The sequence below is a fragment of the Stegostoma tigrinum genome, chromosome 30, assembly GCF_030684315.1.
Source record: "Stegostoma tigrinum isolate sSteTig4 chromosome 30, sSteTig4.hap1, whole genome shotgun sequence".
In the NCBI taxonomy this organism is placed as follows: domain Eukaryota; kingdom Metazoa; phylum Chordata; class Chondrichthyes; order Orectolobiformes; family Stegostomatidae; genus Stegostoma; species Stegostoma tigrinum.
In genome coordinates, this window is record NC_081383.1 from 14,574,172 (window position 1) to 14,590,731 (window position 16,560).

Consider the following 16,560-nt stretch of genomic DNA (forward strand, 5'->3'; position numbering starts at 1 on the left):
ATGCCTGCAAAGAGAAGGAATTAAAAGGTAACAACTGATATTGACATCATCCAAAATTGATATTTTGTTGATATCATATATCCAAGGTGCGAAATGTACTCTGGGTGTGAGCCTTCAATGCCTATCATGTCAGAAATCCCTGATTCAATTCCTAGCATTTGTTGGACTTGCTGGTTAGTACAAGAACTTCAACTGAGCTTGGAACGCCTTGGCTGGAGTGCAATAGATCAGGTGGGGTCCTCAATTATTACATAGGGCTTCACATTGCAAAGGCACATGTGGGTTGTTAGGTTGTGGCTAAATTTGACACAATTTAAAATCAAATTGGCTGCTAATTGCACAATGGTTGTTTTAATTAATAGTTAGATGTCAACAAGGCTTTGCTGACTTTTCTCCAATGTGTCTAAGGGAAGAAAAAGAAAAAATATACCACAAAACAAAATTCACCCAGTAGGACATTTGCTTAACGTCATTAATGAATTTCAAATACCCCACATCAAGCCATTGTACTTCACAGTTACTGGAAAATATATCTTGAAGACAATATAGAATTTAGCAGAAATTATATTGAAAATATAATGAACCTCTTCTTTCATGTTCTAAATAATGCATTCAGCAGCCAAATTATTTAAGGTTGATCGCCAATTATTTTTCAATTCTGGGTCAGTACTCCTAAGCAGCAATTTTATTTCACTCATGAATGAAACAGGGGTGTTAACTGGCTGGGCTAGCATTTATTGTCCATTCCTTGGTGTCTTAGAGAAGGTGGTGGTGAGCTGCCTCCTTGATCATTGCAGTCCATTTGATTTAGGTAGACCCACAATGTTAAAAGGGAGCAAGTTCCAGGATTTTGACTCAATTACATTTAATGATATATTTTAATGTCAGGACGGTGAGTGGTTTGGTAAGAAACTTGTAAGTACTGGTGTTCCCATGTAGCTGCTGCTCTTACCTTGCGGTCAAGCATTTGAAAGGTGCTTTCTAAGGATCTTATGAATTGTTACAGTGCATCTTGTAGATGGTATGGGACAGTTTGTACTGGATGATATCAAGCTTCTTAACTGCTGTTGGGCTTTTACTCATCTAGGCAAATGGGGGGCCTTCCACCACATTCCTGACTTGTGCTTTTGTGGATGGTGGACATACACTGGAGTCAGGACATGAGTTACTTGCTGCACCATTCCTAGCGTTTAACCTGCTCTTGTAGGGATCATATTTAGATGGCTGGTCCTGCTCAGCTTCCAGTCAACCGTAAACCCCAGGATTACTACGGATTCAGTAATGGTAATGCCAACATTGTCTCGTATTTGACTGGTACAAACGTTACTTGCCATTGTTAGCCCAAGACTAGAAATTGTCCACATCTTGCTGCTTTTGGACATGGGCTGCAGTATGTATCTGAAGAGTTGCAACTGGTACCGAACATTCCTACTTTTAACCTTATGGTGGAGGCAAGGTCATTGAAGAAGCAGCTGAAGGTGATTGAACCTACGTCACTCCCCTGAAGAACTTCTGCAGCAATGTCCTGAGCTGATATGATTGATGCCCAACAATCTCAACCATCTTGCTACATTCCAGGTGTGAATCCAACCAGGAGGGAGCTTTCCCCTTGATTGCTGACCCCAGTTTTGCTATAGCTCCTTGATGCCACACTTGATCAAATATGGCCTTCATTTTAAGGACAGTCAATCTCACTTCACCTTTTCTTTTCTAACATCTAAATCTGCTTGATCAAAAGACTCTACTTAAGCCGATGAGCAAATGGTCTCAAATACCAAGTTTTAAAAACACATGAAATAAGAACAAGTGTAGATCATGCAGCGCTCCAGCCTGCACCGTCAATCAAGGTGCTTAAGACTGATCTTCTATTTCAACCTGCACCTGCATGCTTGATCATCATACCTCTCAATTTCTTTAGTATCCAAAATGCTATAAAATCACAGCCACGATTATTGATCAACTGAGTATCCACAACGCCAAGGTGGAAGATCATAAAAATTCTCAACTCAGTGAAAAACCTACTCATCTTAGTCAACATGCCTAAGGCTATTCATCCTGAGTTCTGGATGGTCCAGCAAGAGGTAGCAGCCTCTCATTAACAACACTGTCAAACCCTTTCAGAATCTTCTATGCTTCATTTACAAAACACCGACTCATCTGAAGTCCAGCATACTCAGGCCCAATCTATTTAGTCTGTTGAAAGTATAAAATACATCATCACTGAAATAACCTGTGACCAAAATATAATAATCAATCCACAGAGAAAAGGATTGATTTGTTCACACATATTTGGGAGCCAGAATGCTTTCACCCGCAAAATAGCTCATTTAGAAAAGCAATACTTTAATCGTGGGCATTCCAATCAGTAATCATTCTTTATTCAACCATCAAATCTGATGACACAATGATTTTTAGTGTTAACCATGTATGCAAGTAACTAGCATTGATCACTCTCTCCCTACTGTATATTACATAATTAACCGTGTATGAGAAGAACAACTTTATGAATATCAGAAAATAAAATGTTAACTAAACGTCTGAAGAGTCTACTGTTCACTACATACATTCATGATCAATAAGGCACATTATTGGCTGTATGACTTTGAACAACAAATTTGAAGACACTGATTTACTCACCATTCCAAGAAATTTAAGCCAATAAAAAAATGATTTTTTTCCTTGATTGGCTTTAAATTTCATTTTAATCTAACCTGTCTTTATTGATTTATAAGAGTTCGAATAATTCAGCAAACATAGGTATCTATTTTGATATCTCCTTCATGATGCTTGAAGTGAAAATGAATACACAGTGGGTCAATCATGAAGCACACTGTTATATAAAAGCTAGTATTAGCTTTCAGTATTAAAGTAGCTGAAGGTACCATGATGAAAACAGACTGGTAAGGAAGTATGGAAAAGTCAAGCAGTTATGTCCTTTAGGCCCCAAATAGCTTGATCAGTATTGCTGCAGCCAAGCCACTCTTGGTGGTGGGCATTAATTCCCACCACCCCCCATTGTAGGAGGAAAGGTGGAAAATGTACTGTGTTTCCTCCAAGCATTACTCAACATGGAGGAGTACAGATTCATCAGCAGAGGGAGATGTAGTAACCAGGAGGTTTCCTTGCCCATGTTTAACCTGAAGCCGTAACACTTCATGGGGTCCACAGCCAATGTTGAGGACTCCCAGGGCAACTCCCTCCCAACTATAATTAACTGCTCCGCCACTGCTGCTTGGTCTGTCCGGTTGATGGGACAGGACATGTCCAGAGATGGTGATATGGGGGTCTGGAACATTGTCTACAAGGTGTGATTCTGTGAGTATGACTGTGTCAGGCTGTTGCTTGACTAGTTTCTGTGAGACAGGTCTCTCAACTTTGGCACTAGTTCCCAGATGTTAGTGAGGACGACTTTGCAGGATTGCCAGAGCTGCTTCTGACACTGTCTTTTCCAGTGCCTACATCAATGCCGGGTGGCCTGTCCAGTTTCATTTGAGACTTCAGAGTGACTGATACAACCGAGTGGCATGTTGGACCATTTCAGAGGGCAAATAAGAGTCAACCACATTGCTGTGATTCTGGAGACACATTTAGGCCAGTCCAGGTGAGTATAACAGATTTCCTTCTCCGAGCAACATTAGTAAATCAGATCGTTTTTTTTTTCCTGACAACTGACAATGGTTTCATGGTCATCAATAGATTCTCAACTCCAGACAATTTCAATTGAAAGTAAAATATCATCTCCTGTGGCGGGATTCAATTGCTGGTTCCAGAACATTTGCTGAACTTCTAATGATAATACCATATGCTATCACCTTGCTGAATCAGTCTTGATAAATCTTTGCTGCACTCTCTATATAGCAAGAGACCAAAACTGTACACAATATTCCAGGCGTGGGCTCACGTATGCTTGTTCCTGTGCTTGAATATTCTCATTATAAAGGGTCAATATCATTTGCATTCTTCACCTTCTGCTGCACCTGCACACTTACTGTCAGTTACTGGGATACAAGGATAGTCTCCTTGCATGTCCTCCTTTCTCAATTTATAGGCATTGCCTGCCATTCAGAAAAAGACAGATTTATTCTGACTATTTCCTATCTGCCAAACAGTTTTCTGTCCAAGCTGATTCTGTGCTGCAATGTTACACACGTTTCTTATATGGGACCTAATCAAAAGCCTTGTCACAGTCCAAATAAACCACATTCACTGGATTCCCCCTCATCAAAATAAACCACATTCACTGGATCCCTCTCATAAATCTAATGAAAATCTTCATGAGTTGATCAAGCATGAATACCCTTTCTGAAATCCATGCTGTCTCTGCAAGTGCATAACTATTAGACCTTTTATAATAGACTCAAGCATTTCTCCAAGACTGATGTCAGGTCTATAATTCCCAGTTTTCCCTCTACCTCCCTTTTCAAATTGAGGGGTTACATTAGGTATTCTCCAGTTTGTAGGAGCTGTTCCAGAGTCCATAGAATCTTAGAAGATGATCATTAATGCATCCACTATTCCTAGCGCCTCTTCCGGATGTACGCCGGAATGCATATTATTATGGTCTGGTGATCTATCAGCCTTAAACCTCATGAATTTCCCCAACACCATTTCCTTGCTAATGCTGATACATTTTCAGCTATCATACCACTGAATGGCACAATTCAAGATATTGAATTCCTGTTCCTAGATTCCTTTTCAAAAAGTGAAATTTGACCAAAAAATATTTGTGACCTAGTGACATGCATGCAAAATAAATCTGCCTCAAACCTATGGAGACAAAAAAGAATCTTGGAAAATGCCAGTCTTGTGGGTGCATCCAGATGTGGTACTTGAGTTTTTAGTTTTCAGCTTTCCAGCTGCAATGTTATATGGAGTACAACATGACAAAAGAATACTCCAGCCTTTGGAAGGGTAAAACATAAATCGTTATAACAACTGCATCAACCAAAAGACAACTATGAAGGTGTGCAGGGACACTGTCCAGGGGAAAAAAAAGACAGTAAATTTACAAGTATATAATTTTAAAATGTTAAGACATAACACACTCCGCAAAATGCCTTCATTGAGCAAAACAATAAACATCTGGTGATACAAAAATTAAACATTGCTAAAAGGAGATTAAAAATAGAAGCTTTTTGCCTTGTCAGGAGTACACTAGAAACAGACATGAAAAAGAGACAACAACAACAAAAAAAACAAAGCTGCTGGAAAAGCTCAGTAGGTCTGGCAGCATCTGTGGAGAAAGCAGAGTTAACGTTTCTGGTCCGGTAACCCTTCCTCATGAGAAAGAGACACACTATGGCACAGGATGAGGATGCTGCTGACTGGGTGAGCCATATTTGGCATGTAGGTGCAGCAACTGGCCAGACTAATCAGCACCCTCTTCTCATTCTATACAAAATGGTGTCCGTTTCTTTCATATTTATTTCTTGTGTTCTAATTCTCTCGCGCTCTAAGAAATTCTTAAAGCCTAGCTCTTGACCAAGCATTTGATCAATTGCCCTAGCGAGTTTTGAGAAGATTTGTAGCTCAGGTTGAGGTTCTGGATGTGAGTTTGCTCGCTGAGCTGGAAGGTTCGTTTTCAGAAGTTTCGTCACCATTCTAGGTAACATCATCAGTGAGCCTCCAACAAAGCGCTGGTGTTATGTCCCGCTTTCTATTTATCTGGTTAGGTTTCCTGCGTTGGTGATGCCATTTCCTGTTCTTTTTCTCAGGGGATGGTAGATTGGCTCCAAATCAATGTGTTTGTTGATGGAGTTCCGGTTGGAATGCCATGCTTCTAGGAATTCTCGTGCACGTCTCTGTTTTGCTTGTCCTGCGGGCTCAGAAACATTAACCACTCTCCCCTACATCAAAGACATTTCTGAAATGACTGCCAGACTACTCGGACCTCTTGGCATCAGGGTAGCCCACAAACCCACCAACACACAAACAGCAGCTAATGAACTTAAAAGACCCTATACAGACAATAAATAAAACAAACGTTATCTACAAAATACCTTGCAAGAACTGTGACAAACACTACATTGGACAAACTGGCAGAAAGCTAGCCACCAGGATACATGAACATCAACTAGCCACAAAACGACATGACCCACTATCATTCGTATCCTTACATACAGATAAGGAAGGACACCACTTTGACTGGGACAACACATGCATCCTAGGACAAGCCAAACAGAGACATGCACGAGAATTCCCAGAAGCAGGGCATTCCAACCAGAACTCCAACAAACACACTGGCTCCAAATCAATCTACCATCCCCTGAGAAAAAGAACAGGAAATGACATCACCAAACGCAGGAAATGACATCACCAACCCAAGGAAACCTAACCAGATAAATAGCAAGCGCGACATAACACCAGCACTTTGTTGGATGCTCACTGATGATGTTACCTAGAATGGTGACGAAACATCTGAAAACTAACCTTCCAGCTCAGCAAGCAAACTCACATCCAGATCAATTGCCCTAATATCTCACTTTGTGCTGCACAGTCAGATTTCATTTGATGATGCTTGTGAGGGACCTTGGAACATTTTAAGGTGGTAAAGAAGACACCATATAAATGTATGTTGTTATGCACAACGCAATAAAATGACCTTCAGTGACATATATATTCATTTACTATAAATTCCAGTACCAAGATTAGCTAATACCTTAATTTATAATGAGTGCATTCTGGAACAATTGGAAGAAAGTTTAATGTAAATATGCTGTAAGTGAACTGCAGATGTAACTAATGCCTGGTGGCCCACTACAGTCATGTGCAAAGGTGTAATCTTGATATGGTCTAAAATCTAACCTTACGCTCCTTTTAAATAGCGTATATGGTTCTCCTAATAGGATCCGCTGGTGTGCTAAACAGATCATCCTTTTTGCCAGAATGTCTTAGAGCTGCATGTTCAAGGCATCTGGAATAGAGAAGCCAAGTATATTAAACTCAATTCCTTCATGACTCTCCCAAAATTAAGTACATCTATGGTCTATCCCGAGCTTTTAAATAATGTGACAACATTTGTCAATTGACAGTAAGCTGACACTAAGATCACAGACTGACAGCTGGCTTTACCAACAAAATAAGCTCATCCTTGTATAATGTCAGTGAACAAAGTTTGGGCACGCCAATCCCAACATTTCAGCACCAGCCTGAAAAACTATACATCAATGTCTAAAATATGAAGTCTGTTGAGTCATCTGCAAATTACTAATCATTTGCGTTTCTGGCAAGATGTTCAAAAGGACAACTCCCAGTTAGCTTTGAACGTTACAAACTACCAACTTACTAGAATAAGTCATCTGATATAACTCAATGTGTGAACGCATTAGGTAATAAACTCCTGTTTTATTGTTCAGTCGGCAACATTGTATGCTTGTGTTTCAATAAAAGACCACCTTGTTAAATTTTTAAAAATCTGATCGATCAGGAAAAGCTCAGCAGGTCTGGCAGCATCTGTGGAGAAAACAAAAATCAGACAGTTAATGTTTTGGGTCCAGTGACCCTTCCTCAGAACTGATGGTAGCTGGAAAAATGTTGGTTTATATGCAGAAGATAGAAAGTGGGATGGAGTAGGGAGAAAACGATAGGTTAGAGCCCGAAGAGAGAGAAGAGCAGGTGGATAGACAAAGGAGTTGATAGCAATCTGAATAAGAGGATGAATAGTTGTTAATGGGGACTGTTAGTGACTAACAATAGGTAATGTGTGGTGGCAAGCTATGTGGTTACAAGGCCTGGTGTGTGGGGTGCAGATCTAGGACTTGGGAGAGTTTAAGCCCTAAGATTGTTGAACTTGATACTGAGTCCGGAGGGTTGCAGGGACCCCAAGCGAAAAACAAGGTGTTGTTCTTCCAGCTTATACTGAGCTTTGCTGGAACACTGCAGCAAACCAGAGGGAGAGACGTTGGCTAGGGAACAGGGTTGTGTGTTAAAGTGGCAGGCAACAGGTAACTCAGGGTCATTTATGCGTGCAGAATGTACATGTTCTGCGAAGTGGTCATCCAGTCTATGCTTCATTTCTACAGTGTAGAGAAGACAACACTGTAGCAGCAAATGCAGTTGACTAGGTTCTGGAAAGTGCAGGTGAAGAGTTGCTTTACCTGGAAGGTATGTTTGGGCCCTTGGATAGTGGCAAGGGAGGTAAATGGGCAGGCGTTGCACATTCGCCAGTTGCAGGGGACGGTTGTTGGCGGTGAAGAAAGCATGGACCAGGGTGTCCTGGAGGGAATGGTCCCTGCGGAAAGTGGACTAGGGAGGGGAGGGGCATGTGTCTGGAGGTGATATCTCACTGGAGGTGAGGGAAATGGCATCTAATGATCTCCTGGATGTGGATGCTGGTGGGATGGCAGATAAGGACAAGGGGAACACTATTGCTGTTGCGGGAGGGAAGAGAAGGGGTGAGGGTGGAAGTATGTAGATGGGATGGGCCCGGACATTGCGGAGGCTCCCTTGTTGAAGGTGGCCTCACCTGAACATATGCAATGGGGATGGAGGAATTGAGTGAATTGAATGGAGTCTTTACAGAAAGCAGGATGCAACCAGGTAACTGTGGAAGTCAGCGGGTTTATAGTGCATCTTAGCGGCCAGTCTATCCCCAGAGATGGAAACAGATGTCAAGGAAGGAAAGGGAGGAGTCAGAGACGGACTAGGTGAAAGAGGGGGCAGGGTGGAAACTGAAAGCAAAATCGATGAATTTTTCCAATTCTGGACAAAAGCAGGAAGGAGTACCGATGAGATCATCAATATATCAGAAGAGTTGTGGGTGGGGACCGGAACAAGGAACGTTCCACGTACCCCACAAACAGACAGGCATAAATGGAACCCAGCGAGTTTTGAGAAGTGCACCCATGGCTACACCTGTGACCTGAAGAGAATGAGAGGAGTTAAAAGAGAAGTTGTTGAGGGTGAGGGTGAGGGCGAGTGCGAGCTTGGCCAAGCGTAGGAGTGTGGTGGCAGGTGGGGACGTTTCAGGTCTTTGCACCTGGAAGAAGCAGACAGCCAAGGCCCTTCGGGTGGGGAATGGACATGTAAAGGGATTGCATGTCTGCTGTAAAGAGGCAGCGGCTGGAACCTGCAAATTAGAAGTTGTGAAACTGGCGTAAAGAGTCAGAGGAATACTAGTGCCCCGTAACACACGCTCAGATGGCGAAATCCTGCACCAGCAGACTGGAATAAAGCCAATTTTCTTCATTTATGTCCTCACTGTGAAGGAGGCTCCCATGACGTAGGAACTAATCCACATCATCCGGTGGCTTACCGTGGACCTCAATACTAGAGCTAGAGGTTGGGGTGGACTTGGTTCTGAACTGGGGGCAATGCATGTTCCCTGCTTATCCTGGAGTGAGTAGCTCCATAGTAGAGGGAAGATTCATAGTTATGGGAGTGGAGTGTTGCAAAGAGGAAGATGAAAATGAACACTGGTGAGATGAGACACTCAGCTTGCGCACACGATGGCTCTTTGATGAATCCATTGATTGAGGATCACAGTTGGCAAGTCATAATGAAGCAGGTGGAGGGTGGTAATGAATTTCTCCTGGCAACTAAACTTGAGAAGGATGCTCTATGGCTTGTCCTGATAGAATAAAATGCCACTGAAAGTTCAAAACATGTTTCTGCCACTTTCTGCACTTTTCCGGTATTTACTATCCTTAAAGATTATGTCTATTGATGGATGGAATCCGCATTTGACTTGGAGAATCTCTTCAGCCAGTTTGAAGAGGCTGTCGAGGAAGAGGTTTGCAATGACTTTACCTCTGGCAGTGAGCATGGACACCCCTCTGGAGTTGACATAATTAGTCTCAACATTTTTTTTGAAGATATTCGCTATTACGGAGTCTCAACCATCAGTGGCATGCTCTCCTCCTTCCAGATGTGGGATTTGAGCTCACATGAATGAGCCAAGAGTGACTTGCCATTGTAACTTAGTATTTTAGCAGGGAACCCTCTTGTGCCAGCAGCCTTGTTGGTTGTCAGTTATTGAACGGCCCTTTCAATCTGAGGTCAGGCTGGAGTTTTATAGTACTCCTCGTGTAACTGTATCCTGATTATTAAGGTAGTAGCATTGCAAATCTTAAATGTTAATGGGACTCTGATAATGAATGTAATGGGAACTATAATATTAGTGCAATAGGGCTCAGCATTGATGTAAAAGGATCTTTATCATTGATGCAACAGGATTAAAATTATAAATGCATTTTGATCCTGATTATTGACAGAAGATAATCCCTCTCTATTGAAGAAATGCGCCTGCCACAAAAAAAACTCCACATTTTTTGCAGCAATATTGGAGTCTCAGGGATCAGAACATTAGGCTGTGCGCACCAACAAACAAGTGAGAATGTAAGGGTTTCCCTGTTGCCAGAAATCAGCTGGAGCTCCACGCAACCATTGTTGGCAGAGAGCTTGTGACCACAAAATTTCACCTTGCCACTCTATTGGGAATCGTGACCCATGGTGTGTGAAATTGGTTTTAAGGGGATCTTCAATAAAGAATTATTAAAAGAAGGTAATGATTACACCGGGTACTGACACACAATTTTTCATCTATGTAAAGATCACAGGAGCCATCTAGTGGAATAAACAAGTACTTATTTCTACATTAGCTGGAGTCAGCAGCCACTGATACCTTGCAATTATAATAGTACTGTTGGAGGCCAACAGCATTACAGTATAAATGTGGAAACAGAGTTTTACTCAAGTTATAGCAAAGATAGATTCCTACTTTCAAAAAATACTGTTCTGAAGTAGTTAATTTTCTGAACCTAGATTTCTATTACAATTTAAGCGTCACTTTGCTACGATACTGCAACTCTTACATAAACAGACTGTTTCACACCTAAATAAGCAATGTTTCACAACTTGGTGGATTAAGGATAATTTTACTAAGTGATGCAAATTGTTAAATATTTTAGTAAAATTATCCTTAAAATAAGAATCTCCCTTTGCTCTAACTTGTGAGGCTGCCAGACCTGCTGAGCCTTTCCAGCAATATCTAATTTTGAGACAGAGATTCAGCAGCTTGCTGTATTTACATTGCAAAAAAAAACAATTTTTTTTCTCAACATTTTCAGAAATCATATAAAGTGTGACAAGAAGCATTATCCAGTGAGACCCAGGGGGCAGGAAGTAAAGTGGTTCTACGAGCAGTTAAAGTAGCCAAAGGGATGGGGTGCAGTGTAGACATACAAGAGTGGACCAATTCCATAACAAAAGGTTAATTGAGGATGTGCAGGAATTTGAAAATAAGGCAAGAACTCTAGAGTTAACTCACCACAGTGAGAAGGCAGTGAGATTTGGGAGAATGCAGGTGTGACCCGGATATCAGACTCTGTGCAGACAAGAACACAAACATGAACATGAACATGAACATTAAGACAAATATGCTACAATCTGTGAACTGTTGAGCTGTGGGAGCATTCAGAAAAGTAATAAAGAAGCAATAGATTAAAGCTTCTATAAGTGTAAACAGAAGGAGGAGATAAATTGTAGCACTGCAAAGGTTAAGAGAAATCATCTTGATCATGGAGTCGATTCAAGAAAAGACCTCAGCTCAGCATACCAGGAATACAATGAAATTCCATATCCTCCATTTCATCTCAGATGGCAGCTGGGGAGGTTGTTAAAGTTAAGATTCTGCAGGAGTCCAGAAGGTTGAGGATAGGTTTGTTGTCATAAAATTTAGCTTCTCCATTCACATGTCAATAAGGCTACCACAGAGTGCACCAGCCTTTGTATTAGTGGAGAATGCAGAAACATAGATGTTATTAGCGTAATTTGTTCTCCAGTCAGTACAATTTGCAACTTTTCAGCTACTGAAGCAGTCAATGCCCGCAAGAAAAAAGACGACACGGTCAACATCCAAATTTGGACTGAAAAGTGGCTTGTAATTCACGCTGCACAAGTGCCTGGAAATGACTATCCTCCGTAAACATTAACTGAAGCATTTCTCAGACATTTAACAGCATTACCATCACTAAATTCCCCACAATCAGGACCTTGCTGTTACCACTGACCAGAAGCATAACTGGATCAGTCACATATAAATACTGTGGATACAAGAGTAGGTCAGAGACTGGGGACTCTGCAGCGAATAGTTCTCCTCCATACTCCCTAAAGCCTGTTCACCATCTTTCAGTCAGCAGTGTGAAGGAACACTCTCCATTGACCATCAACCCTGTGCAGTTCATCTTGATCAGTACCTTTGTACACCCTAAAGAAGATGCATCGCAGCAACTTGTCAAGATTCCTTTGACAGTACATTCCAAACCCAAGACCTCCACTAGCTAAAACAAGGGCACCAGGTGCAAGTGAAAGCCAATACTTGCATGTTCCTCTTTAAGTGAGATATCAACCCAGCTTGGAACCAAATTTCCATTTCTTTTACTGCTACTGAGTCAAAAACTTGTATTAGCAATCCTTATAGCACCGTGAATGTACCTTATTAGGGGAATAAGAGGTAGCATGAAATGTTGGTCTTGCCAAATATGCTCACTCTCTGTGAATGAATTTTTAAAGTGCAGAAACCGACCTCACACTTACACCAAGAGAGATGTCAAGAGAGACTACGTAATTATGCACATAAAGAGGCCATTTTTTGAGTTCAAGGGTATGCCAGAAAGTAAATCTCTGAACAGAGATATGAGCATGAACCACAGTGGCTAGCACTGCTGCCTCACAGCGCCAAGGTCTCGGGTTCAATTCTGGTCTTGGACGACTGTGTGTGGAGTGTGCACATTCTCCCAGTGTCTGCGTAGGTTTCCTCCCACAGTCCAAAGATGTGCAGGCTAGTTGGATTGGCTGTGCTAAATTACCCTGTAGTATGCAGGGATGTCTAGATTTGGTAGGTTAAAAGGAGGATCGATCTGGGTGGGATGCTCCAAGGGTCGGTGTGGACTTGTTGAGCTGAAGGGCCTGTTTCCACACTGTAGGAATTCTACAATTCTATGAAAGTCCTGGTCAGTTACATAACTGATGGGAAAAATCAGGAAAAACACACAGCCGTAAGAAATGCACTGAACTTCCCTACCAGTACAGTGATACATAGTATACAAAAGGAAGTATATACAACAGATTTCAAGGCTAGTTTTGGGTTATCACATGCAGATGCCAACATTAACTAATGATCTTGGCATATTCACACTGAACTTTCTCTCAAAGCTGTTAAATAAACATGTCTAATTATTTTTAAGATGAAACTAAATTTTTATTCTAGTTAATGCGATCAAACAAATGCTTCATATATTTGTATCAATGTTTCCTCTTTTAAAAAAAAGTAGCTAAAATCTCCACTGAACAAGCAGAGAATTTGATATGAGTACACAAAGTTGTTGTGCTGTACTCAAACGTGTGATATTCAACACAGTCATTGCCAAGTCAAAAATGTTTTAGCCTGGAAGGAAATAAAACATCAAATAAACTGCAGTTATGCTTAAATTCCATTCAAGTTGTATTTTTTGAGCATACACCTCATTTCATTTTTAACACAATTTCTAGAAGGAAATAATCTATCCATGCGCTCCACTCAAATAGGTGTTTGAGATTCTTGGGAGAAAGTAAAAAGGTAACAAAAATATATCCAAATGAGCTTGTAAATCCAATAATCTATTGAGTGAATTTTATCAATTGTTACAATTTTGCTATCTTCAAGTACCGACAGAAAAACATCCAGGTTATCAAAGGCCTCAATGTTTTACAAGGAATAGATGAACGACACTGGTGTCATCCATTCTGCCGCAGTCAAACAACATTTTTCATATAGATATAATTTGCTCCAAGTGTGCTAATAGAAAGAGTTTGAACAATTGAGAGCTGCATCTTTGTGACATTTTCCCCCAATTTTCACTGCTTACCTCTCAATCACAGAGGGGGAGCAGTTTTCCATGCGCCCCATACATTCCAATGCTGCCACATAGCATCCTAAATTTGGCTTCAACCCTGCTTCTTCCACCAGATCGAATAGGTTGCCGATTTGACTTAATGAACCCTGCAAGCAAAGCATGAGGTTACTTTCTTGACTGCTGGACTTCAAGTTTAAAAAAATACAGAAACATTGCCAATCTAAGTTAAATAGTTGGAAAATAAACAAGAGGAGGAGGACCAAAATGCCAAAAGAGAAAATTAAAACAGGAAATATAAAATGTGTAACAAAAAAGGGCAAAAATAAGCAGATACAACTTACAACTAATTAAGAAAAAGAATAGTTTCCTTCAAATTGATTCAGAACAGAAATAGTCTAGGAATGTGGGTTGTTGAGCTGTCGAGTGTAGAAAAATATCGATTTTCCCTCAATGATCTTAAACTCTGACCCTATGCTCCAAATTGCTCTTGCTAAATACTGATACAAAACATCATAGAAAACGCAACTGATCACTGTTTTGTCATGAAATGTTGTACTCATGAAGTCAAGAAATGTTAGTGTCGCAAAATGGAACAGTTTCTCCTTACAATACCCATCAGTACAATGAACCCCAATGTCAGGTATGGCAAAGTCCAGTACCAAATGAACCCGTCTGTACTTTATCCCAACAAGGTATCCCAAAATCCTCTGCAGGGCAGGTCCATTTTCCAGATCAGTCATATTGTGAGCTGTTTGTAAAATAATTGATTAATGGCATACTAAGTGCACTATGTGAATTCCTGCCACTAAGACCTAGATTGTGGTTAACAGAATGAAGTGCCCATAGAAAGTCTGGAGCAGTCAGAAAAACACTTTATAAGACCATAAGATGTAGGAGCAGAGGTAGGCCATTCAACTCATCAGATCTGCTCAACCAATGAGATCACTGTTAATTGATAATTCTTAACTCTATTTTCCTCTCTTTTTCCCAGAGTCCCTGGTTTTCTTATCGATTAGAAATCTGTCCATCTCAGCTGTGAATATATTTAATGACTGAGCCTCGATAATCTTCTGCAGATTTACTACTAAGAGAAATCCCTGTCTTATGTGTGTGACTCCTTATTCAGAGATTACTCCCTCTGCTACTGAGACTCTCCTACAAGAGAAAATTACTGCTCCACATCTACCCTGTTACATCCTCTACAAATCTTGTATGTTTCAATAAAATCACATCACACTTTTCTATATTCCAATGGGTACAGGGCCAACCAATGTCTCAATGTCTCTTCAGAAAATAATCCCTCCAAATCAGGCAACAGTCAAATGAACCTCTCCTGAACTGCCTCCAATGTCAGTATACCTTTCATAAGGCCATAAGATACAGGAGCAGAAATTAGGCCATCAGCCCATTGAGTCTGCTGCGATATTCAATCACGGCTGATAAGTTCCTCAACCCCATTCTGCCACGTTCTCCCCATAGCCCTTGATCAAAAACCTGTCTATCTCTGTCTTAAATGTACTCAATGACCTGCCCTCCACAGCCTTCTGTGGCAGTGAATTCCATTGTTTTACCACTCTCTGGCTGAAGACGTTTCTTCTTATCTCTGTTCAAATAGGTCTTCACTTTATTTTAGGGCTGTACCCTTGGGACCTAGTCTCTCCTACAGATGAAAACATCTTCCCAACATCCACACTGTCCAGGCCATTCAGTTTTCTGAAAGTTTCAATTAGATTGCCCCTCATCCTTCTAAATTCCAATGAGTATAGTCCCAGAATCCTAAAAAGGTTCTCCTATGTTAAGCTTTTCATTCGTGAGGCAATTCTTGTGAAACTCCTCTGGGCCCACTCCACAGCCAGTGCATCCTTCCTGAGACATGGAACCCAAAACTGCACACAATACTCCAAATGTGGCTTGACCACTGCCTTATAAAGCCTCAGTAGTGCATCCCTGCTTTTATATTCAAGTCCTCTCAGAAGAAATGCCAACATTGCATTTGCCTTCCTGACTATTGACTCAACCTACAAGTTTACCTTGCAAGAATCCTGGAGTAGAACTCCCAAGTCTCTTTGCACTTCAGGCTTCTGAATTTTCTCCCCATTTAGAAAACAGTCAACGCTTTTATTCTTTTTACGAAAGTGCATGACCTCTCACTTTCCCACGTTGTACTCCATCTGCTACTTCTTTGCCCACTCTCCTAACGTGTCCAAATCCTTCTGCAGCCACCCCACGTCTTCAATATTACCTGCCCCTCTACCCATCTTTGCAACATCTGCAAACTTAGCCAGAATGCCCACAGTTCCTTCATCCAGATCACTGGTGTGTGAAGTAAAAAGCTGTTGTCCCAACACTGACCCTTGCGGAACACAGCTTGTCACCAGCTGCCATCCTGAAAATAGATCCTTTTATCCACACACTCTGCTTTCTGCCCAACAGCTAATCTTCTATCCATTCTAGCACCTTGTCTCTAACACTGCAGGCCCTTACCTTACTCAGCAGCTTCCTTTGTAATACCTTATCAAAGACCTTCTTGAAGTCAGGTAGATAACATCCAATGGCTCTGCTTGTTACTTGCTCAAGGGCTTCTAGCAGATTTGTCAGGCATGACATCCCTTTGAAAAAGCCATACGGACTTTGGTAACAAAGCGTGGGGCTGGATGAGCACAGCAGGCCAAGCAGCATCTTAGGAGCACAAAAGCTGACATTTCGGGCCTAGACTTTGCCCTATTTT

The 16,560-nt window shown here is 41.2% G+C and overlaps 1 protein-coding gene across 2 annotated transcripts in view; it reads right to left on the reverse strand.

Moving 5' to 3' along the window:
* polrmt (polymerase (RNA) mitochondrial (DNA directed)) overlaps nucleotides 1-16,560 on the reverse strand; it is a 97,880-nt gene that overhangs the window by 65,487 nt on the left and 15,833 nt on the right. For both annotated transcript variants that reach the window (XM_048559887.2, XM_048559889.2), the window contains exon 4: nucleotides 13,845-13,978. In XM_048559887.2, coding sequence (XP_048415844.1) covers nucleotides 13,845-13,978 — 134 coding nt within the window. The remainder of the gene's footprint in view (nucleotides 1-13,844; nucleotides 13,979-16,560) is intronic.